The 23495-nt window shown below is 43.5% G+C and overlaps 1 protein-coding gene across 1 annotated transcript in view; it reads right to left on the bottom strand.

The window, feature by feature from the left end:
- The window catches only part of hyou1 (hypoxia up-regulated 1), a 39209-nt gene that overhangs the window by 6766 nt on the left and 8948 nt on the right, over window positions 1–23495 (bottom strand). Inside the window, exons 10-19 of the mRNA XM_086130992.1 lie at window positions 22308–22442; window positions 18973–19055; window positions 18763–18895; window positions 18031–18215; window positions 17760–17898; window positions 16235–16292; window positions 14722–14798; window positions 11093–11248; window positions 3972–4132; window positions 3804–3891 (exon numbers count right to left, since the gene is read on the bottom strand). Coding sequence (XP_085987118.1) covers window positions 3804–3891; window positions 3972–4132; window positions 11093–11248; window positions 14722–14798; window positions 16235–16292; window positions 17760–17898; window positions 18031–18215; window positions 18763–18895; window positions 18973–19055; window positions 22308–22442 — 1215 coding nt within the window. The remainder of the gene's footprint in view (window positions 1–3803; window positions 3892–3971; window positions 4133–11092; window positions 11249–14721; window positions 14799–16234; window positions 16293–17759; window positions 17899–18030; window positions 18216–18762; window positions 18896–18972; window positions 19056–22307; window positions 22443–23495) is intronic.

Raw genomic sequence — 23495 nt, 5'->3', positions numbered from 1 at the left:
TAACTCCCTAAACAGTCACTGACGTAGTCACTCTTCTTGTACAACAAATACTGCTACTGGTCACTCTAAAATGGTTCAATGATTTTCTGCACCAACTGTACAACTGTCATCGTATTGTATTCTACCACTGATCACGTTAGCTCTGCTTGATACTTTGCACATTGTCTCACAGTTGTCACTGGGTGGTACCACTGCCCTACGGTTCACTTACATTATGAAATGTCCTTCCATACCTATTTGTCATGTCCTTGTTTATGATGATACTAATGCAGCGTGTTATACCAGAGACAAATTCCTTGTGTGTTCTACATACTTGGCCAATAAAGATGATTCTGATTCTGGGTAAACTTTTCACTCGCATTCTACTCACCCGAGCTCTACCTGCAACCAGAAGCAGACACCGCCAACAAGCCGGATTTATGTCCAACCGTTCCACCATCGAACATATCTCTGCTCTCTGACTTCTGATAGAAAAGGCTCGGAAGTTCAGAAAGGACCGGCACTTATTTATTGCTTTTATTGACCTCAAGGCTGCTTTTGACACAGTGGACCATGGCTCCCTCTGGAACATCTTAAAATCCCTTGAAGTCGCAACCAAGATCACCACACTCTTCAAATAACTGTACCAGGGTGCGGAAAGCTGTGTATGTGTGAATGGCCGAGACTCCGAGTGGTTCCCAATCAACAGTGGGGTAAGGCAGGGATGTGTTGCCGCTCCAAAGGTTATTACTGCGTCATTGACCACCTGATGTCAAGAGTCTGTGAGCAGATTACTGGAGTGCCACTCACCAACTGCATTCTAAAGGACCTCGAGTATGCTGATGACACCGTCTTGTTCAGCGAGACTGCCGATCATCTTAATGAGGCTCTCAGAGTGTTCAATGAAGAGTCCAAAAAGCTTGGCCTAAAGATTAGTTGGGCCAAGACAAAATTGATGCATGTTGGCGATGGACCTGACCCACCATCTTTTGTATTTGATGGCACCACTGTCCACTTTGTCTCCACCTTTAAATATCTCGGCTCAACAGTGACCAACAATGGGGACCTCAAAACAGAGGTCGACCGTCACCGCGCCCTTCCAGCCTCTGTCTTGCAGTCCTTGTGGAGACCTTATCCCGTGAAACAAAGCTCAGAATCTACAATGCCTCAGACATCTCCGTCCTCCTGAGCGGCTTCGAAACCTGGCCACTGAATAACTCTCTTGAGGCCAGGCTTAATGGCTTTGACTCCAGGGCCCTCAGGAGGATTGAAGGTATCTCGTGGACCGAGCACATCACAAATCAGGCTCTAACAGACAAAATCAAACAGCCACAAGCCTCCCGTCTCGCAGCAATGCGCCGAGTGCAATGGTATGGCCATGTCATCCGCCTGCCTCAGGAACACCCAACCAGCACCATCTTGGCCTTCAATCCCCAGCAAGCTGGCTGGAGACGACCCAGAGGTGCCCACTGCACTCGCTGGCTGGACGTCATAGCCCTGGACCTTGGGGCCTGCAAAGTGACCCTGGCACAACACCTTGCCCACAATAGACCCAGATGGAGAGACCTGGTTGCTATGGTTGGCTCTACGCGCCATGAAGTGCAAGACGACTAAAGAAAGAAAGAATCCATTCATTTGTTTTGTACAAGTAATAATGTGATGAGATGAAAGATTTTTGTGGTTTGTCATAACGGCCTCCCGAGGGAAGACGCAAATTCAAAGTGGTCCGCGACAAAAATGAGTTTGACGTGCTCAAATTATTTTTTTATTGCGGCAAACTGAAATTATTTTAAGAAGTTATTTTCCGGATTGTACGCTTTGAAAAGTAACAAAACATAAAAGGGAATATTTTTTTAATTTAAAAAAGCATTAAAGCAAAACACGGACAGTCATGCAATCGTAACCGCTTCTCCCTCGTACGCTTTGTTGTTTAAAGCCTTTTGAGGTGATAGAGGAGAGAATCAAAGTGACTTAACCGCGTTTGTCGACCTTCCGAATGTAGTCAGACAAATAAATCTCAGTTCAAGCCCCTTTCTTCGAGCCATGACCACTTGAACGTGTTCCTCACACTCGCGTCTATCGCGCGTAAGTCTGCTTGTCTGTCTACCTGCTTGAACATTACGCACGAATAACTTTACATATAGCGCTCAAATACTCAATATTCAATGATTTATCTGGACTTTGAGGCTTCCGTTGTCGCCGAAATTTCGAAAGTCCAAGGTAGGGGAGTGGTATTGCCGTTGCTTGCGTTTGCTGTTGTCGTACTTCTTCTGACATCTAGTTGCGTCAGCGCTGATTGGTTGAAACCAAATCGACGCTTGCATACGTACAGCAGAGACCAACCGAGTGCTGTGGCGCGCTTCGCTCGAATGGTGTCGCTACAAGCGAAACAACGAACTCAAACGCGTGTTCATTCAATGTTGTCAACTAATACCCGGATTAATTTTAGGCTATTTAATTAATTTCCCGGAGGAAAATTGAGGACAATTTGAAAAATCCGGAATTCTGGAGGACTTTCATCTCTGACCCTGAGGAGAGTCTGGCCAGCATTGTAAGCCGCTTCTCCCTGCAGCCACCGCCAGACCCCTTTCCATACCTTTGCTGCTTTGTGAGATATGGGCTGTAACGTTTAATGTAAAAAGCAGCCATTGGCACGGGGGTCTTGAGAGTAGTGTTGTGGAGTAGACAATTTATTTAATTGTTCAATTAATGCTTAATTTAAATTTTGATATCCACAGCGATCCTATAAATTGGCTGAAACTCAGTTTAAAGTCAGTTAAAGTCATTTTTTTTCAAAAGTGAGATTACTTTCAACCCTTTCGGGGGACAGCAGTGACTACAGTGGACAGTTTATCATGTTATCAGGTTACTTTGCATTTTGAAATGCAACAAAAAGATTGCCGACAAACACATCCAGCCCAACCACATCATCAAAATGGATGAGGCGCCGCTCACTGTAGACATCCCAGTGAATGACACTGTGGAGAAGAAGGGGACCAGCCCAATAGCGATGCGGAGGCGTGTGAAATTGACTTTTACTGCTGCACTTGGTTGCCGTGGAAATGGACAGAAACGGCCAGAGTGACATTGCGAGTGGTGTGGGAGCGATGGTAAGTTGTGAACTTACCGAGTGGTTCATTCCGGATACAGAAGATTAGTAACTGACACTATGCCTTTTAATACAGTGGGCTGTATGGTTGTGAAAATATGGTTAAAATATAGTCAAATCCCACTGACTCAAGTGTCAGAATACACAAAAAAAATTGTGTGTGCATACAGCTTGCAACAATGGATTCATCCATTTTATTGTGTGGTTGTTAAAAATGAAACTGGACACCATGCTCGACGTGTAAACTACTCAGTTGTCACTGAATGCCATTTTTCTAGCGACGTATTGTTACATTAAGGACAGCGTGGGAGTTGATTAAACGGTATTGTGTTGCAGGGATAGTCTGCCAGTTTATTGGTAACGATTGGTTTTGATAGCGATGCATTTTAAGGGTATAAAGGGCTCTTGATTACATGGCCGTGTTGTCATGTCACACAAGGAAGTGGTCCTGACAACTTTTTTTCAACGCTCAAAATGTATTCACGATGACGACCAACAGGACAAATCTCAGAGAGGTTGTTTGTTTTATCGCTGCAGTGAAATCTGGAGATTGATTTTAAGGGGGAAAAAATTGTGACTCTCAAACTGGGTCAGCATCACCCCAAGCCATGTTTTCACAAAATGTAGAGTTGCCTACAATGTTAGTGAAAACAGAAATTACAGGGACGAGCGAAAAACAGTTTGTGAGTTACATAGAAAGAATGCTTGAGCTTACTTGAGTTTCAAAGATGTATGCTTCCAGGGTGTTGAGCATCTTTTCCCTTTCTTGTTTGGCCAGGTCTCGATCTGTCAAATCTTGCAGCCTGAAAAAGATTTTTGCCTGATTGCACCAAGGAGCAACAGAAGCAGCTTGGAAATACAGGAATGAAAATGGATCACTTACTTCTTTATGGAAGCTTTAAGGTCGTCTTCAGTGGGATCCATCACATCGTTGATGACGAGCTCAATCGCGATGTCTTCTGAGATCTTTGCCTTTTTCAGAGGTTTAGCTAAGTTTTCATCATCCTTTTCTGCCTTGGATTTCTTTTCATCATCCTTTTCCTCCTACAGAAGAGATGTTCTATCATTTCAGGTGTAATGGGAAATTACACGGCCCCTCCGTGAGCCGTCACCTTACCGTGGTGGAGGGGTTTGTGTGTCCCAATGATCCTAGGAGCTAAGTTGTCTGGGGCTTTATGCCCCTGGCAGGGTCACCCATGGCAAATAGGTTCTAGGTGAGGGACCAGACAAAAAACGTCTCAAAGAGCCCTCATGATGATTAAAATTAATGGATCTAATTTTCCCTTGCCGAGACGCGGGTCACCGGAGTCCCCCTCTGGAGCCAGGCCTGGAGGTGGGGCTCGTTGGCGAGCGCCTGGTGGCCAGGCCTACACCCATGGGGCCTGGTCGGGCTCAGCCCGAAGAGGCAACGTGGGTCCCCCTTCTCATGGGCTCACCACCCAGGGGAGGGGCCAAAGGGGTCGGATGCAATGTGAGCTGGGCAGCAGCCAAAGGCGGACCCTGGCGGTCCGATCCTCAGCTGCAGAAGCTAGCTCTAGGGACTTGGAATGTCACATTTCTTGCAGGGAAGGAGCCCGAGCTGGTGTGCGAGGTAGAGAAGTTCCGACTGGATATAGTCGGACTTGCCTCCACACATAGCCTGGGTTCTGGTACCAGTTCTCTCGAGAGGGGCTGGACTCTCTTCCACTCTGGAGTTGCTCACAGTGAGAGGCGCAGAGCAGGTGTGGGCACATACTCATTGCCCCCCGGCTCAGTGCCTGTACATTGGGGTTCACACCGGTAGACGAGAGGCTTGCCTCCCTCCGCCTTCGGGTGGGGGGACGGGTCCTGACCGTTGTTTGTGCATATGCACCAAAGAGCAGCTCAGCGTACCCACCCTTTTTGGAGTCCTTGGAGGGTGTGCTGGAGAGTATTCCGGCTGGGGACTCCCTTCTTCTGCTGGGAGACTTCAATGCTCACGTGGGCAATGACAGTGAGACCTGTAAGGGCGTGATTGGGAGGAACGGCCCCCCCGATCAGAACTCAAGTGGTGTTTTGTTATTGGACTTCTGTGCTCGTCACGGATTGTCCATAACGAACACCTAGTTCAAACATAAGGGTGTCCATATGCGCACTTGGCACCAGGACACCCTAGGCCGCAGTTCGATGATTGACTTTGTGGTTGTATCATCGGATTTGCGGCCTGTTGTTTTGGACACTCGGGTGAAGAGAGGGGCGGAGCTGTCAACTGATCACCACCTGGTGGTGAGTAGGCTCCGATGGTGGGGGAAGATGCCGGTCCGTCCTGGCAGACCCAAACGTATTGTGAGGGTTTGTTGGGAGCGTCTGGCGGAATCTCCTGTCAGAAAGAGTTTCAACTCCCACCTCTGGCAGAGCTTTTCCCATGTCCTGGGGGAGGCGGGGGACATTGAGTCAGAATGGACCATGTTCCGCGCCTCTATTGTTGAGGCGGCCAATCTGAGTTGTGGCCGTAAGGTGGTTGGTGCCTGTTGTGGCGGCAACCCCCGTACTCGCTGGTGAACACCAGCAGTAAGGGATGCCATCAAGCTGAAGAAGGAGTCCTTTCAGGCCTTTTTGGCCTGTGGGACCCCAGAGTCAGCTGACGGGTATCGACTGGCTAAGCGGAACGCAGCTTCGGTGGTCGCCGAGGCAAAAACCCGGGCGTGGGAAGAGTTCGGTGAGGCCATGGAAGCAGACTTCCGGACGGCTTCGAAGAAATTCTGGTCCACCATCCGACGTCTCAGGAGGGGGAAGCAGTGCACCACTAACACTGTGTACAGTGGGGATGGGGTGCTGCTGACTTCGACTCGGGACGTTGCGAACCGGTGGGCAGAGTACTTCGTAGACCTCAACTCCACCAGCACGCCTTCCTCGGAGGAAGCAGAGTCTGAGGACCCTGAGGTGGGCTCTCCTATCTCTGTGGTTGAGGTCACAGATGTGGTTAAAAAGCTCCTCGGTGGCAAGGCCCCAGGGGTGGATGAGATTCGCCCGGAGTTCAAGGCTCTGGATGCTGTGGAGCTGTCCTGGTTGACACGCCTCTGCAGCATCGCGTGGTCATTGGGGAGAGTGCCTCTGGATTGGCAGACCGGGGTGGTGGTCCCTCTTTTCAAAAAGGGGGACCGGAGGGTGTGTTCCAACTACAAAAGGATCACACTCATCAGCCTCCCTGGTAAGGTCTATTCAGGGGTGCTGGAGAGGAGGGTCCGTCAGGAAGTCGAACCTCAGATTGAGGAGGAGCAGTGTGGTTTTTGTCCTGGCCGTGGAAGTGTGGACCAGCTCTACACCCGTTGCAAGGTCCTTGAGGGTATGTGGGAATTCGCCCAACAGGTCTACATGTGTTTTGTGGACTTGGAGAAGGTGTTTGACCGTGTCCCTCGGGGAGTTCTGTAGGGGGTGCTTCGGGAGTATGGGGTACCGAGCCCCCTGATACGGTCTGTTCGGTCCCGATACTGCCGATGTCAGAGTTTGGTTTGCATTGCCGGCAGTAAGTCGGAATCGTTTCCAGTGAGGGTTGGACTCCGCCAAGGCTGCCCTTTGTCGCCGATTCTGTTCATCACCTTTATGGACAGAATTTCTCGGCGCAGCCGAAGCGTTGACGGGGTCTGTTTTGGTGGCCTCAGTATTGCATCTCTGCTTTTTGCAGATGATGTAGTACTGTTGGCTCCTTCAAGCAGGGCTCTCAAACTCTCACTGGAGCGTTCCGCAGCTGAGTGTGAAGCGGTTGGGATGAAAATCAGCACCTCCAAATCTGAAACCATGGTCCTCAGTCGGAAAAGGGTGGAGTGCCCTCTCCGGGTCGGGGAGGAGATCTTGCCCCAAGTGGAGGAGTTTAAGTATCTTGGGGTCTTGTTCACGAGTGAGTGCAGGAGAGAGCGTGAGATCGACAGGCGGATCGATGCAGACGTTGTATCGGTCTGACGTGGTAAAGAAGGAGCTGAGCGAAAGGGCGAAGCTCTCAATTTACCGTTCGATCTACGTCCCAACCCTCATCTATGGTCACGAGCTGTGGGTCGTGACCGAAAGAACGAGATCCCGGATATAAGTGGCCGAAATGAGTTTTCTCCGCAGGGTGTCGGGGCTCTCCCTTAGAGATAAGGTGAGAAGCTCGGTCATCCGGGAGGGGCTCAGAGTTGAGCCGCTTCTCCTCCATATCGAGAGGAGCCAGATGAGGTGGCTCGGGCATATCAGGCCTCCTGGACGCCTCCCTGGTGAGGTGTTCCGGGCATGTCCCACTGGCAGGAGACCCTGGGGACAACCCAGGACACGCTGGAGAGACTATTGTATGTCACCCAGCTGGCTTTGGACGTGAACCCTTTTCAATTTCAGTACGGTATTTTTCGGACTCCAAGTCACTCCTGATTATAAGTCGCACCAGCCATAAAATGCATAATGAAGATGAAAACCCCCCCATAATTAGCCTAAGTCGCATTTTTGGGGGAAATTTATTTGATAAAATCCAACACCGAGAACAGACATGTCATCTTGAAAGGCAAATAATAAAAATAGAGAACTAGAGGCTGACTCAGTGTACGATATGCCAAGGTCACATGACGCATAAACAACGAACTGAGAACGTCTTTGGTATGTTCACGTAACATACTGTATTAAGAGTCAGTCAGACAACTAAAGCATAAAGAACATGCTATCATGTTTACCAAACCATCAGTGTCACTCCAAATCACGAAATCCAATGAAATCTTCATCCTCGGTATCAATTTTGAACAACTCCACGAACTCAGGAGGTAGAAGATGTGGCACTTTCTCTTTTACGTCGCTTACGTCAGACTCATCGTCAGGTGCTTTTATCAGTTACCGGCAATTTGGAAAGTATGAACACAAGCCTTGAGCGCCCGCTTGTGGTTAACGTGAAAATAACATGTAAAATGATATGCAGGTAATGTGTTAATAATTTCACATATAGGTCGCTCCGAAATATAAGTCGCACCCCTGGCGTGACAATGAAATATAACTGTGACTTATAGTCCGGAAAACACTACCTCGATTTTTGCATACATTGATCATCAACTGTGTTACATTTGTATACAGTATTGTCTTCTTAAACTAATACATCACATACAACAGGAAAATGCAATTTATGGAGAAATTGAACATGAATGCCGTCATGTTCAATGAAGAAAATACGGACTCCTGGAATGATATAGAATGAATATGAATGAAATGAAAGATAGGGAATGACCTTGAAAGTTATGGAATGATACTGTATGATGTGGAATAGCACTGGTGAAAAATCTGCAATACTGTATTGTTCATGAAAAGCGAGGTATGCGATTGCACGTATTAAACAAAAAACTCATGCTCAACTTGGGCCCAGTGAGACGGGGGCAACGGTACGAGAAAGGTTTGGCTCAAGGGTGACTGCAGTCTGCTGCTAGGATAAGGGCATTTGAGAAAGAAACAGTCAGCCAAATACTTGCCCTTGAGGACATCAAGGCTGTGTGGGCACGAGTGTTCTGAATACCAATTCTGGAGAACGTCCTACATATACTGTATGTGAACACGATTGGATGGCTGTTGGGGATACAGACAGCCTGGACGCATTCGAGAGCATTGCCCAGTCAACCCGTGGCCGGTTCCATACTGGATCACTGGATGTCTTGGAGATCAACCACCTCGGCATCAATCGTCTAGTTTTCAACCAATAATAACGGCAATGAGAAAGTTTCACAGCCTATTATGATCCGCAGCAACGCATTCAAAGGTAAATGAGAAACACTCATGAATGGAGTGACAGTACCACCAACTGCTAAATCCATTATAATTGGACAGGAAGGTACAGTCCTCAGTGTCGAGTTACAAACTTTTTTCTTGCACAATGGTCCAACGTGCCGCATTCAAAAATCACATATCCTTATTGAGTGATGAAAATTTGGGGCCACAAGATTTAGGAATTTAAAAAAATAGAAAAAACTTTCAGAATGAGTTGGAGGACGACTGACAATTTGGAGGTAAACCAGCTAATAGTTTCTGAAAGTGGGAGGATTAGTTGAGACAAACATTTTTTTTTAGTATGACAATATTGCGTATAAGGGGAGCCAATAAATTTTGCTACTGGCTGACGCATGTAATGCATATGCAGTAAGCGAAGTCATTTGATAGTCAGTTAAGTAGTCACCACCGATATTTCCGATAAGTGTTATGTTTTCTGTTTCCCGATCTACCATCCACACTCGATGAGCGCCCTGATTAAACAAAGGTTCGTAGAACCTGTTTCATGTGATTATCAAATTAATTTTGAGTGTGGAGATTTTTTTTGTATGACAAGTGTTCAAGCCTATTTGGATGAGTAGTTTCGAGAATTTCAAAAAGATTCAGGTAAATGGGTTCTCGATTTGTGTTTGACAGTGTGTTGGAAGAATATTGAGTGCACGTATGTGACAAGAACGATGATGATGAGCGAGCCTCGTTGGAAAAGTGAAGGAAAGAATATGATGAAAGACTTGTGAGCGACTGCACTTTAAGGAGCCAACATGACAAGATTGGAGGCAATGTTCAAAGCTGCCCTGGCTTAAAAACTCTAACGTTCGGAGTTTTTTGTTCTCAAGAAGACCCACACGATGTGCAACCTTGCATCACCTTTGATACTCACCAGTCTAAGGCAGGGGTCGGCAACCCAAAATGTTGAAAGAGCCATATTGGACAAAAACATAAATAAATAAATGTGTCTGGAGCCGCAAAAACTAAAAGCCTTCCATAATACTTACAATGAAAGAAACACATGCTGTATGCAAGTAGGAGACTGCACTGTCTCAGAATTGTTTATAATAATAATAATAATAATAATGCATTACATTTGCAAGTGCCTTTCACAACACTCAAGGACACTTTACAACCAAGAGCAATAATAAAACCACAGATAAAATAAACTAAGAAAGAAAGATTTAAGGTGGATAACCAAGTCTGAATAGGTGGGTTTTGAGCTGGGTTTTGAATATGGAAAGAGAGTCAATATTACGAATGTTGGGAGTAAATGCCCCCATTGAATTTATTTTGTGATTTTGTCGCCGATGTTCTGTTTTGGTGCAATATTATCGCTTTTCTTAGTGTCATTGAAGTGATCATTAATTTATGTTTTTCGGAGGCTGTCTTTGAACGCCTCTCGAGTCGAACATGAGAAAAGAAGGCACGGTACCAGTCGCCAATGAGTGAAGGGTGAGTGTGTAAGAGGTGAAGAGAAAAACGTGAGCTTTGTAAAATGGCTAAATAAAGTACAACCAAACTCAGTTTTGCTTCCGTTGCCTTTTTAAAAACGTGTTTTTAGCGTGCGTGCATGCATGCCGTATGTTTAAGCTGGCGTATGTTTTACCATGCCTGGCTGCACACAATAATACAGTGCGTTTTGTGTATGTGTCAACCACAGAAATAGCACCCGTTACTGAGACTGCGCCCAACAATACGGTGCGCCGAATGGTCGTGAAAATACGGTATGTGGGGGGGGGGGGGGGGGGGGGGTTGTGCAGTGCATTCTGTAGAGCAGGGGTGCCAAACCTTTTTTGACCGATGATCTACTTTTTGTTCAACCAACCTACGGCAATCGACCCGCGCATACACTACACACTTACAGATGCATGCCTACCTACTTTAGTCGAGATCTGACGCGTAGGCATGGGACACACTTTTGCAGCGTTTTTGCCTATCATAGCTCACGCGTACCGTTTTAAAAATGCTTTTCACGGCCCTCCAGATTCTCTTTGCAAGTACTCTCCGTGAATTGTACATGAAACGCCTTTTATTTATTTATTTTTGGGCAACAGCCACCTGCCTTGCATCCCGCCCTGCTAATAGAAACGTGTGTCGCAGGCTGTTACGCAAATCTTCGTTGATTTCCATTTTCAAACATTATTTACAAAGCTCCAGGGAGCCACCAGATGGTGGTAAAGAGCCGCATGTGGCTCTGGAGCCGCGTGTTGCCGAGCCCGGTCTAAAGTAAGACAGATGACCGATAAATGGAGAGCTCAATGTGAACGCATCAATTTTCATATTTACCTTGTCATCAGTCAAAGAGCCCGCATCTTCTGTCTTCTCCTGGTTTTTCTCCTTTCTCGCGCTTTGCTCCGATTCCTCCTTGGTACTCTCCACCTTCTGGGTGTCCTCCTCTTTTTTCTCATCCTCGCCCGCTTTTCCAGATTCATCTTTATCATCCTGAATACACAAATCCGTATTATTTACAATTGAACCTTGAGTTATGATAGCTCCTTTTTACGTTCGAATTGTGTGCCAAATTTTTGTTGGATAAAATTACCTCTACAGTGTACTTCCGAACATCTGTTCAAATAAAATTTTCATGTTACGAAACGCCTCAACAGGAAAATATTGCCTCTTAATACGAAAGAAATTTCAAGATAGGAAAAGTAAAAATACAGTATGGGCTGCTCGTCACAGCTCCGAGTTTATACATACTTATAGCTGTTCTGCCATTGAAGGGGGCTTGGAACGGATTAGGCCAATTAAATGGAAAACGCATCCCTACTTACAAAATTGTCTAGTTAAAAAAATTCTTCCAGAACATATTCATTTCGTAAGTAGAGCTACCACTGTATTTACATACTATGTTTGATACACCAACAGTCATGGCATGGAGGACCGGATGTATCTATGTTGCAATTCTCATGCTGTGTAACCATCATTGGCAACGTGCATCATGCATTGCTGAAAATTAGTGCTAGCCCTCTGCAGCTGAAGGCTGAAGCTGTTGCATATGTTGGGGGAAGTTCCACTGCCATATTCATGATGATCCAATTGCAAAATCCTAAATTCATTTAATTTTCATCTATAAAAAATCTACAGTGTCTCAGCCATCTTGTTTCCTCTGCGTCCCTCTCCTACACGCATAATTTTCCCGTGGGACGCACAGTTCCAAATAATGTGCGACGCAAGGAAATTTCTGTCAAAATTTTTTTTTAAAAAAACCCACGGCAGGCCTGAGGATTTCACAGTAACGATCGTTACCTGTAGCGTGTCGTTTCCATAGCGTCATTTTGACAGTACCGAAAAATAGTTTTCCATAAAAGTCACCGCACACGAGTTGACTGTACGCGATCAAATCTCTCCTGTGTGATCAACGCGATTTCACTGTGCCTGTATGTGTGTTTGTGGTGTGGTGTGTGAGTGTTTCTTCTAATTTACTTTCGTTTTGTTTTCAGTGTTGGGGATGGGACAAAACAGATAATGTTATGTGCGCATGCGGGTTGCTATTTTAGTCCGCAAACCGAGGAATCGCGCGGATCAAAGTTTGAGGCGGCGAAAAAAAACACACACAAAGGTCTACTAATTACGACATTTAAGAAATGGGAATGCCAGTCTGATTTTTCGTATGAATCGTTTGAAGGGCGTATCACTAAACTCACCTGTGATGTATGCACAGAACACAAGAGCGAGATACGACGGGAGGCACGATTACGAGGCAAGTTGGTCATTTGATCTATAGGCTAATCGCTATGAAAAATATTATGAAACAGTATTGTTTTTTCTATAATTTACCGGTTGCCGCATGGTAACTTTATGAATAAAACATTCGTCACAAGGTGTCGTAATGCTAATGTGAACTGTTGGTAGAACTAATGATGACGTGTGTTAGATTATTTCGTCAAATTGATAGATGATTACACATGCATCACTTTGGGAAGAGGACGTCAAGCCACATCAATACTTACCAGTATTAATGATTAATCTTTGCAGTGTGAGATTGGAAAAAATACTGATTTTGTGGTATGCTGTATTCATGATGCCATATGAGTACAACATATTTTGATCCATTTATTTTTTTGAATAAACCTACACAATACACAGCTGCTGATGTAATGTTCTTTGTTAATGCAGAGTTTTCAAAAATTTACCCGTGAAACATTATACTTTTGAGTTTCAGAATTCTTGATTATGAATATCAGTCAAAATAGAAAAATGGGTTCCCATGATGAACGTTTACAGAACACAAAATTAGTTACCGTTGCTTCCCATTGGGTAATCTGACGGGACCGAAAAACGTTTACCGTGAATTTCCGAAATCCTCAGGCCTGCTACGGTACATCTTTTTTCCCCGCAACGATCGCAGTTTGACAATCGCTGCCATTGTTGTTTTGATCTCGCGTTAAGTAATCTCGCGTGACGAGATTTCCGCTCTCACGAGACGAGATTGGCGAGATCGGCCTTCACCTCGTGGAAAGCAGACGATTGCCAACTTGTGTAACGTTAAAACAAGAGTTGCGAACAAGTGTTGAGAGAGTTTATTGCGGAGATATCACAGAGGAAGCAGCTAAAGTTGGATACTTTTTTGCGATAATAAGTTGACTTTGAGAAAGCCTTGCATCATTGGAAGTAGAGTAAAGAGAGAAGAATTTATGAACTCAAAGACTGAACCATGGGATGAAATAAGAACCTCTTTCTCAGCAAATCTTGTATGCCTGAATTATTTAAATTCTTGCAGCATTTGTTTATAATTGTATGTATATGTTGTTGTTTGTGTTATTATCATATGCAATTGAATAAGTAGACCATTTCAGAATTCGAAATTTGGGACTCTCTAAATGCATAATGGGACTCAAATTTTTCTGATCTGGGACTCGCTGGGGGTAAACTGTAAAATTATCACTGGTGTCTGTTATATATTAAAATGTGTTCAATTAAGAGAAGGAACATTACATGTAAGTGTGATCACATCAGTACCCGCATGTTGTCGCAAGACTGTAGTTCCACCTGTACAATACATTCACCCAATCACATTGAAAGGATTAATTGCATTCATTTCAATAGGAAATATTACCTCGATTTCTTAACGTTTCAAGGTACAAATGGCCTCACAGATCTAATGAAGTTCATAACTAGAGGTTCCACTGAGTAATTTTATTTGGTGTGAACTGTATCATACCTGTCAATTTCATTGTCAGGGGAGTGAATCATGTCATTGCATTTGGAGGGCATTAAATCAATAATTCGTGAAAGACATTTCCCCTCATCTGAACAGGCTTCATTAGTTCATGCACAAGGCTAGTTAGGACAGCACTACCCTGGTTGTTCGTGTGGAACTCCAACAGCCTACACTCCATGTTAAGCGTCACACCTCAAACCAAACGGTATCACGTTTTGGGGCTGCAATAGTCATTGGGCGAAATCTCCTCATTAATATTCCATTAAAGCCTCAGGCCACTGAAAATTAATTGTCCTTCATTCTATTCGGCAGTGTGTATGAACAGTGCATATATCAATGGCATTTGAAAAAATATATATGTTAAAGCCGATTAAGTATCAAAAATAACATAGCTCGTGCTGCGCTAACTTGGCCATTTTGAACAGTCCACATACTCTAACCTTTAGAAAATTTTCCGAGTCTATTTAGCTATTAAAATGCCATATGGCAACGTCAAATATTGCTAACATTTAGGTAGCACTCCTTCGCACGTCAGGTTTCATATTCTTCCTCAGAGAAGAAAGAAACCATTTTTATGACGCTCATGGGTGGAGAACATACCCCATGCTTCAATAAGCAGTTCCAACCGTTGTATTATGGTTGTATAATGTACGAAAACCGTAATCAATTGTCTTAAAAAAAACGATGCCATTTTACAGGTGTCAATGTTCATATCCACTGCACTACATTGGTCATTAAATGTAATACTTACTTGGACTGGCTCTGTCACATTTGGGATAAGTTCAGGGGATCCTCCTCCAAACAATGTGGAAATTGTGTTACCCAGTTCTGAAAAATAGAAAAATGCAAACTGAGTTTTGTTGTGCTGAGGCAATTATCAATGTAGCCAAAAGCAGTATCAGATACAAGTGGTTTTTACATCATGGAATCCGAGTCAAAACTTTACAACATTTTGAGTATTTCAAATATTTCACAACTTTTTCCATTTTGGACAAAATGGCCCAGGTTGGACTCTGCTCTAATGTTTTTTTATGATATTAAGTATTAAAGTGGTCGAAATGGTAAACCGTATTAAATGTTGAATCGTGTTCTTCCAGAACTGTCAACTGCTTTGAATTGTCCATATTTTGTTCTGTAAGTCTCCGATGGGGGAACTCATGTCTGGAACGTGATGCTCAGAATATTTTCAAAAAACATAGAAAATACTTGAAGCAAACAATCATTAACTTTCATTTTATGGCTGCAACATGTTCCAAAAAAGCTGGGGGAGTTGAGAAATGCTCATTAAACACCTTTTTGGAACATCCCACAGGTCAACAGGCTAACTGGGAACTGGTGGGTGCCCTGATTGGGTATAAAAGGAGCTTCCCTGAATGGCTCAGTCATTGACAAGTAAAAATGGGGCGAGGTTCACCTATTGGTGAACAACTGCCTGAGAAAATGGTCCAACAGTTTCAGGACTCTGTTCCTCAATGTACAAATGCAAGGCATTAAGGGATTTCTATGGTCCATCATATCACCAAAGGGTTCAGAGTCTGGAGAAATCAGTGCATGTAATTAGCAAGGCTGAAAACCAATACTGAACGCCGGTGACCTTTGCTCTCTCAGGCGACACGGCATCAAAAACCAACATCAATGTGTAGACCAGGGGTGTCAACCATACGGCCCACGGGCCAGAACCGGCTCCCAAGGAGGTTCGATCAGGCCCATAATTTAAAAGTGAAAAAATCCATTAAAGACACGGAATGAATATTTTTAATAAAATGCAATTCATTGATTATCCGGTAGGGGCACACTGTTTTGATCAAAGAAGAAAACAGCAGTCTCAGTCTGTCACTGAGACAGACCCAAAACAGCAGATGGTATCAATGCGCCAATGCTTCTTCATACCAGAACAAAGTAAACGCATGATATTTTGGTTATTTATAGCACAATATGGTATAATTAGTGTTAATGGTCCGGCCCACGTAACATCTACCGAGTCCGTATGTGGCCCACAATGTGAAATGAGTTAGACACCCCTGGTGTAGACAAAGTTGCACTTGACTTTACGATATACGTGATGTCTTAGTTTCGTATTAACAAAAAATCACTCACATCATTATGAAATGTGTGTGGAGATTTTTTTTTAAAATTCCGTTTTGGGATGAGGCTGTTATAACAAGGCTGTGATTAGAAAATGTGGGAAAAGTCCAACACTATGAATACTTTCTAGATCCACTGAATGTCGAAGATGTCGCAAGAATTTGAACTGAAAAACATACTGGTTAATGTGGATTCTTCCTCTTTCTCCTCCACAATGGTTTCAAAAACAGACTCCACCTGTGAGGAAAAAACAGCTACTGTATTATTTCCTATACATTCCTTTGTACATGATTTAGAAAATCATGTAACTGATTATGAAAGACATGATATGAACAATTTTTACCTCCTTATAGCACATACAATGTTGTATTATTTAGCCACAGGAAAATTCCCCTGTGAAGTTGAAATGTTCAAAGGGGTGCCCAAAATGTCGATCGCGATCGACCGGGAGCTAACCGGTAGCGGACTGGTCCAAGTTGATCACGAGGGTTGTAGAGGGAAATGGGAGGGGGGGGGGGGGGGTATTTATTGAATAATAAATAAACAAATGATTTGTATGTCTGTGTGCGTGTTGTTAATTTTATATATTTTTGTGTTAGTGTACAATGTATCCATATACCCCTTTCCCACTGAAGTTAGTGGGTAGAAGTGATCCGTGGCGACACGCAACAATTGGCATATTGTCGCTTTCCCATTGACCAACAGAAGGGTTGGCCCCCGCCCCCCCTTCCACCATTTCTCATCTGGTTACGTCGCCACGCTGTGATTGCATAGATGATCGTGCGACAGATTTCTTGGTGGTCAACAAAGCAACATGGAAGCGAGTGTTCTTTCTTTTATCATGCTTTTTACCGTCCTCAAAATTGTCGAAAAGCAATGGAGGATCAACTCTTTGCTACTACTGATCTCCTAGCTTTAGTTGTGGGGGCGTGCTATATACGAGGCCGATGGCGCGCAATGTTATGAAGCATCACGTACCATTCTGTCATCACGTAATTACCGCGAAGTCCCGTGTTAGGCTTTCAAACTGCAAGCGGAGGGAATCAGAGGCGATCACAACTCTCCTCCGATGGCGTGCTGGTGGACACGGATCGACACTTGCCAGTAAGCCTTTCCCACTGCCCAAAAAAAGCGTGTTTACCCGTGGTTTTGCGGCAGTGGGAAAGGGGTATAAGCTTCCTATCAGTTTCACTTGCACCAAAAAAAAAAAAAGCCACCTTCAACCTACGGTGGCGCATTACAGGAAGCAGCGTGTAATAAGAGCTGTTGCGATCTCTTTTTTTTTCAAATTCTCAATCAAATCTTGTGGCATCTGCAATTCACTGATGGCACTGGCAAAGACTGGGATTCTGGAGTGCCAGGAGAAACATTTTAAAACGTTACACATGAGCTACGATAGTGATGTTCCTAAACTCAAGATGCTACAAAAGTGCATTCCATGCTTCCATGTCAAAAGGAAATCACTGCCTACCTTAGTACAAACTAAGGTAGGCAGTGATTTCCTTTTCACAAAGTAACAAACTCTTGAATCTACCTTATGTTTCTGTTTCATTCATGTTAGGGGCCGTTACGACGACTGTTGCTCATCAAGGCATGCATGTGTGTGTGCATGCAGTAACGGGTCAATCGCGGAAGGTTGGTTGCATGAAAAGTTGATCTTCGGTCAAACAAAGGTTGGGCACCCCTGATCACAATGATACTTACCCTATCCAGGAGGAGAACTCCACTTTCATCCATGTTGAAATGGGCCTTAATCCCCTTGGACTCTGCCTGCGTGTGCTTCTGAAAGCTGCTGCCTACTCCTGATAAATTGACTGTTGTCAGGTTGAGAGAGCCAAACACACTGCAATTGTGAAGATACATGATAGACGTGGTTAGCATGAATGAACAGGGAATTCAGTAAGAGGATTAAACCATTTAGAATCATGTACATTTTAATGGGAATTCCAGAGCACAATACAGACATAGCAGCTACCTGAGGTCTTCCTGAGACAGGAAACTAAGATCTCCATAGTTGATGTTGAAAGCAAAGTCATCATTGTAGCGGTTGAATGTAATGACCTTTCGCTGGGGATAGGGTGCCATCCTCTGAAAGAGGATTCGTTTGCTGTGTTTCAAGGTTTTGGCACCTTCTTCCTCAACCTCACGAGTGAAGTCCACCTAACAAAATGTAACCGTAAATGTTTAGAGTTACAGTGGTATCCTTCTAAAAACAGTACATATTGTCCACATATCTGCAACCAGGTTCTTCAAATCATATCAATTTTACACATTTTATGAGCAATACAGCCTCCTCAACCATGTGTGAAATCCACTAAACAAAATGGAATCAGAAATGTTTAGCGCTATAGTGATATCCTACCCATAAAACAACTTCGCATAAAAACAGTGCAAAATGTCCACATATCTGCAACCCGATTCTTCTAGTGATGGCAATTTTACAAATTTTATCGTCAAGGAGTATTGGGTTAACTTTGTAATACAGTACACAGTAAATTTCATGGAGTATATTTTACAGAAAAGAGACGGAAGGAAGTGAATGTAATCAAAATCAATGGAAATGTAACTGGAGAAAATAAGCATGTCACAAGAACAAAAGACAAGGATGTAAAAAATGCATTTGACCTTTGAGTAAATAAAGGAGTATTATCAGTGATAAGTCAAATGTTGTGTGGCAAATATCCATAGGTGAATAAAATCAACCAACCTGAATGGGGAAGACGGCTGCGTCTCGGACCAGGAATGGTGTGACTTTGAAGGCCTTACTGAGAGCTGCAGCCTGATACACTGCGCCCATGGCTGCTGCCTCATCCGCGTTTATATTTTTCCCCAACTCCTCCCTAATTTCAAGAGAATTATGAAGTCCTGACATACAACATGGCAATAAAATAAGAAGTTACTTCAATGTGTCACTTACTTTCCGACTGCTTTGAGCAGCACTTCCTGAACTTTAGGGACACGGGTAGCGCCGCCCACTAAAATCACCTGTTCAATTTCATCCTATTGTAACAAAGATGACCTCGGATTAGTTTCAGTTCTTTTCTTAGTAGTCAATATTTAACAACCATTTCAACAGATAACATTTATAAAAGTGTCTATTGGCAAGACTCCTTGAATTTTATTTTGAACATGTATTAAAAAAAACATACTGTTAATTACACCTGTGAAGCTGTAGGGTTGGGCAAAAAGATATAATGATAAAGATGATATAAGCACCGATCCCTTTGATTTTTCCAAGCTTCTGACCAATCACACAAACATCCTGAACATTCTTTGGAACACCGTGAGCAACATCAGACATTCACACGTCAGCCTGTATCACATCTGTCCAAAACCTGAGATAAGAAGTTCCATGATGTCGGTGTAAAAAATCAGTTCACTTATATCTCAAAATAGATCCTATTTATTATTATTTGAAGCACAGAGGCCATTTTAAGCATAATTACCGTATTTTCCGCACTATAAGGTGCACCTAAAAGCATTCAATTTTCTCAAAACCCGACAGTGCTATTTATAATCCAATGCACTTTATGTATAGATTAACATTCAGATTTCTTGGATGTAGTATTTTAAATGTTCTGTAATGCACTTTGTTTCAGCTGCAGCGGTTGTGAAAGTGCTATATAAATAAAGTATTGTATTCCCTTTAGCGTAGCTACATCTAGTGGATTCATAACGCAATCTCAGCCACTATTGTAGCTTCTATTCTATGCACCTTATAATGCAGTGCGCCCAAGATATGAAAACAGTTTTCAACTTTCCTTCCTATACTCCTCAAAAATGTTCTTTTTAAACTTGTATATCTGGAAATTGTTGTAGGTCTGTTTCAAACCCTCCACATAGACATACAAGAGCTTTTCAGTTACATATTGCCCTCAAACTATGGCTAGCGTCTCTCTCTAGAAAACACATTTTCAATGTTGCCTGGCAGTAAGCTGTGTCTGGCTTTATAATATGGTACCGTTTTAAATTCCACAAGATCAAATAACCGTAAACATTTAGACCAGGGGTCGGCAACACGCGGCTCCAGAGTTGCATGCGACTCTTTAGTGCCATCTCGCCGCTCCCTGGAGCTTTATAAAAAATGTTTGAAAATGGAAAAAGATGTGGGAGGGAAATTAATTTTTTGTTTTAAATAAGGTTTCTGTCGGAGTAAAAACATGACGCAAACATTCTTAACGTTTCCCAATGCTATAAAAATGTGTAGTAATAAATATTACATTTCAACGTTTCTGTCAACGAAGATTTGCGTCATAGCCTGCGACACACGTTTCTATTAGCAGGGCGGGATGCAAGGCAGACGGCTGTTGCAACCCCCCCCCCCCCCCAAAAAAAAACGGAGTTTCATGTACTATTCACCGAGGGTATTGGCAAACAGAATCCGGACGGCCGTGAAAAGCATTTCAAAAACGGTACACGTGAGCTACGATGGTCAGAAACGCCCCAAAAGTGCGTCCCATGCCTCCGCGTAGGTAAGCATGCATCTGTAAGTGTGTTGTGTATGCGCGGGTTGATCGCGGTAGGTTGGTTAAACGAAAAGTAGATCTTCGGTCAAAAAAGGTTGGGCAACCCTGCTCTACAAAATGCACTGCACGGGAAAAAAACATTTAATCATGAAGGCTCATCGTGTAATTGTAGCAAACGTAGTCATTTTGATAGTAGGCTAATATAGCTCATATATAGATACCTGTTGCAGCTCTGAAAAAAGGAGAGCTGTGGTGTTGTTTTTTTTTAAATGTACACTTTATTTTTGCTTTTAACAGTCTCGACAAACACAAGTCTGTGTGACTCCGTGCCTTCTCTCCTCTCGTTCGACTCAAGAGGCGTTCAAAGACAGCCTCCGAAAAATGGAAATTAATGATAACTTCAATGACACTAACAGGGATGAGAGTGGCTAGTGATGAAAAAAGTGGAAGGGGCGTGGCCGGGACGGGAGCGGGGCCACTTACAAAAGTGGCACTAAACATGCTGAAGATGAAGTGTATTCAATTTACACACTATTTGAAACTTTAACAGAAAAAAATCCCAAGATTGTTCACTATTCTTTCAAGTGAAAATTTGTGCAATTTTGCTTTTGCATTCATGGTGAGCACCAAGATGTAACTTCAAATTTGCTGCTCAAAATCAAAACTAAAAAAGGAAACACATTCCCTGCCATATTTAAGATTTGTTCATTACTTGTATTCATAAAGTGTTGTGTAAATGTGATAAAAAGCTGTTGATTCTTACCTCATACAGTAAGAGTGAAGTCCCACACTGTTTACTATATATGGGTTATGAATGTATTTTATTATATAAAGTGGATGTCTATTTACAGTCTATACAACAATATACAGTTTCATGAGCTAGAATACTTTATTTTCTCTTCATTTTAGGCTTTTTAGCAAGCACTAAAAGCTGATTGGTCCTCTCTGTCTTTTTCCACTCTCTTTTTAGCCAACTCCTCTTGTTTTTACACATGCTCCAGGCTGTCGAAAAGCGCTTGAGATCGAGTAGTTACTTTTCAGTAGAAATGTCTGTTTTCAGTGTTTCACCGAGGTTGTGTGACTCTGTAAAGCTTTCCATCCTCTCGATCTGTATGGAATGACATCGTCACACACTGTACACAGAGCTTTACCGGCGACATCGAGCTTTTTAATGAAATCCGACACAAGCACAATGGTTCCTCTTTACAGTTTCCTACTGGGGACACCGTTAGCTTTCTATCCAATCAGTCCCATCGGAATGTGTTTTTCAGATCCGCATCTATCTGACGCACTTTAGATTCGTCACGAGTCTCGATAACATTCGGCATTCGCGAGAAAGGAGTTTAAGAAGGCGAACAAGGATTGGTTGTGATTTGCATTTGCCGATATAGCGTCCAATCACAACAAGTAAGACATTGGTTTTATAGCCCATATAGGAAGTAACGACAAACTAACGCTTTGCGATAAAAAAAACGGGATCCAAAATGGATGCTTGCAAACGTTACTTGTAAACATTACGAGCCCCGAATCTTGCAGTTTTGTTCAGAAATGATAAGTTGGCAATGTATCGAAGTGGTTTGAGATTCCCAGATTTATCTTTTTCACAGTCTTCATATCAATTTGACAATCAGAAGGTGTTTTGTCTTCACAACTAATAATATTAATTACTTATTTTTCTTTGACGGGTTTATGAGACATTGAGTTTGGGTTTGTTTATGTCTGCTGTATAGGGATCAACCTTACTGCCACTAAAATAGTTCTCGTAGTGTCCATACGGAATACATACCAGATTCATTTCTGCAGCAGTGAGGGCCTCCTGCACCGGGTGCGGCACTCTTTCAAATAGATCAGCACACAGCTCTTCAAACTCTGCTCTGGTGACCTTGGCCTTGAAGTCAATTTCATCAATTAAACCTTCCACCTGAAAGAAACATCAGGACAGTGTGATAATCTCTAGATGAGAGTCCATATCAGTGGCAGTTATTCAAAACATTTGTTTAAATGTCTACAGCAGCCTTCCACAAACTTGAAGTCACGTGTTTCAGTGGTGTTCGTACACTGCTGCGTTCAATTGAGCCGGGGAAAATCACCAACCCTCACAATTGTGACTGTGACTAGAGTAATGCGCTTCAGGAACCGAAACATGGTACTGTTTGACTTCATCTGAGGCAGTGCTCAGTTGTACCAACCCCAAACCGAGGACCAAAAAAAGTCTTGGGTCCCCAACCCTATGCAGGATTAGTGCATTTGATCGGAAAAAAACAAATATTCTGTTGAGTTCGATTTTTATGGTGATTAAAACTAATATTGGCATGCTGATTCAAAATATTGCAGTCATTTTTTATCTTGGCATGTAATGCCCCCCCCCCCCGTTTACCAGATGAGCAACAATCCTCTCATTAGCCACCATTATTGCAATTTGATTCATCTATAGCAGGGGTGGCCAACCAGTCAGAGACGAAGAGCCCATTTTTTTACGGTGTTACTGCAAAGAGCCGCATCATACCCTTCCTCACGCACACTTTTCTGGCCAAAGATCGACTTTTGAAGCGACCACTTTCCCACGAACGACCCGATCGTGCAAGTGCAAACACACACACACACACACACACACACACACACACACACACACACACACACACACACACACACACACACACACACTTGGGTGCCCACCAGTGCACTCGCGTACATATGCAGGCACACTACGATGAGCAACAGTCGGAACGGGCCGAAAATGAACGAAAGCTAAAGATACAAACAAACAAATCTTTTTTTCCCCCACCCATTTCCTCCTCCCATCCCTTGCGGTCAACTTGGGACCAGTTCACTGGCTCCCGGTCGATTCTGATCGACGTATAAGGCACCCCTGCCTGAAAATCAGAGGTAATTCGCTGACCAGCTTAGCGCTTAGCGCCGTTGTTTGCGCATGAGTGGTGATGCAGTCATCTGATTGGTTGCCCTCTGTGTCAAT

The sequence above is a fragment of the Hippocampus guttulatus genome, chromosome 15, assembly GCF_054856545.1.
Source record: "Hippocampus guttulatus isolate MCC_2025c chromosome 15, RoL_Hgut_1.0, whole genome shotgun sequence".
Lineage (NCBI taxonomy): Eukaryota > Metazoa > Chordata > Actinopteri > Syngnathiformes > Syngnathidae > Hippocampus > Hippocampus guttulatus.
This window is presented reverse-complemented; position numbering and strand designations above follow the sequence as displayed.